The following is a 1,212-nucleotide window of genomic DNA, read 5'->3' as shown; positions in this document are numbered from 1 at the left end:
GCCACCCCCGCTGCCTGCAGGCAGCTGCCTGCACCTACGAGGACATCCGCCTGGTGGCCTCCTGCCTGGACGAGAAGGACCACGAGGTCAAGCTGCAGGCGCTCAACACCCTCAAGGCTTTCTCCAGCATCCGCAAGTTCAGGATTAAAATCCAGGCAGGTTTGGAGGGGTTGGATGGCGGGGAGCCGTGCTGCGTGCCGGGGGGGGGCCAGGCTGGCTGAGCGGGTTTGCCGCGCAGGAGTACATCCCCAAGGTCCTGGAGCTGGTCACCTCCACGTGGGACTCGGAGACGCACGCGGCGGGGCTGCGGCTGCTCAACGGGCTGCCCCTGCCCGACCACCTGCACCCGCTGCTGCGCCGCGCCGTCCCGGCCCTCCTCGACTTCCTGCAGACCGACGGCACCTTGGCCCAGGTAGCGTCCCGGTCCCAGTCCCGGTCCCGTTCGGCCCTGGATGCCCCGGTGGAATTTCGCGTCCCAACCCACCACCCCTGGTGCCTCCCGCAGGTGCAGGTGCTCAAGCTGCTGGTGAAGATGGCCCAGAAGGAAGATCTCCTCTACGACATCCTCAACTGCCAGGTACCGGCCAGATGACTCTCCCCGCGCGTCGCATCCGAGCGGCTCCGAGGGGCAGAGTTAAGGGGAATCGCTCGCCCCCCCCCCCCCGCCCCCAGGTGCAGCCCGACTTCCTGAGCCTGCTGCAGCCCTCGCAGCCCGGCGAGCTGCTCCGCGAGATGCTGCTCTTGGTGGAGGCGCTCAACGCGGGCTGCCGGAGCGCCGCGTACCGCGCCGCCCGCCGCCAGCACGGCGAGCGCTCGCTGCACGCCGCCCTCTTCGGCGACGGCTCCCGCCTGGCCGACCGCCTCCTCGCCGCCTTCGCGCACCCCGAGGAGGAGGTGCAGCTGCGGGCTTGCAAGGTCATCCTGGGCCTGCGGCTGCGCAAGGAGGACGCCGACACCACCACCGCCGACGCCGACGCCGGTGATGCCACCCTGAGCAGCCACAGCTTCGACACCACCTTCGGCGCCTCCTTCGAGAGCCCCTTCTTCAGCGGCGGCGAGGACGTTTGCTAGGGGCCACCGCCGCCGCCCGAGGCCAATAAAGCGAGGGGGGGTGCGGGTGGGTGCCCCCGCGGCGCCCAGCGAAAACGCCACGCGGCAGCTCGACGCGGATGCTTTTTACTGGCCCCGGCCACACCGGGAGGGGGGGGTGGC

At 70.8% G+C, this 1,212-nt stretch overlaps 1 protein-coding gene across 1 annotated transcript in view; it reads left to right on the top strand.

Moving 5' to 3' along the window:
- Positions 1–1,071, top strand: part of ARMC12 (armadillo repeat containing 12) — a 4,093-nt gene extending 3,022 nt beyond the window's left edge. The window contains exons 2-5 of the mRNA XM_026056516.1: positions 21–155; positions 239–412; positions 506–577; positions 673–1,071. Of these exons, the coding sequence (XP_025912301.1) occupies positions 21–155; positions 239–412; positions 506–577; positions 673–1,071 (780 nt within the window). The remainder of the gene's footprint in view (positions 1–20; positions 156–238; positions 413–505; positions 578–672) is intronic.
- The last annotated feature ends 141 nt before the right edge of the window (positions 1,072–1,212 follow it).

This window comes from Apteryx rowi, unplaced genomic scaffold, assembly GCF_003343035.1.
Source record: "Apteryx rowi isolate R43461 unplaced genomic scaffold, aptRow1 scaffold_132, whole genome shotgun sequence".
Lineage (NCBI taxonomy): Eukaryota > Metazoa > Chordata > Aves > Apterygiformes > Apterygidae > Apteryx > Apteryx rowi.
Note: the sequence above shows the minus strand (reverse complement) of the source record. Positions and strands in the feature narration are given on the sequence as shown.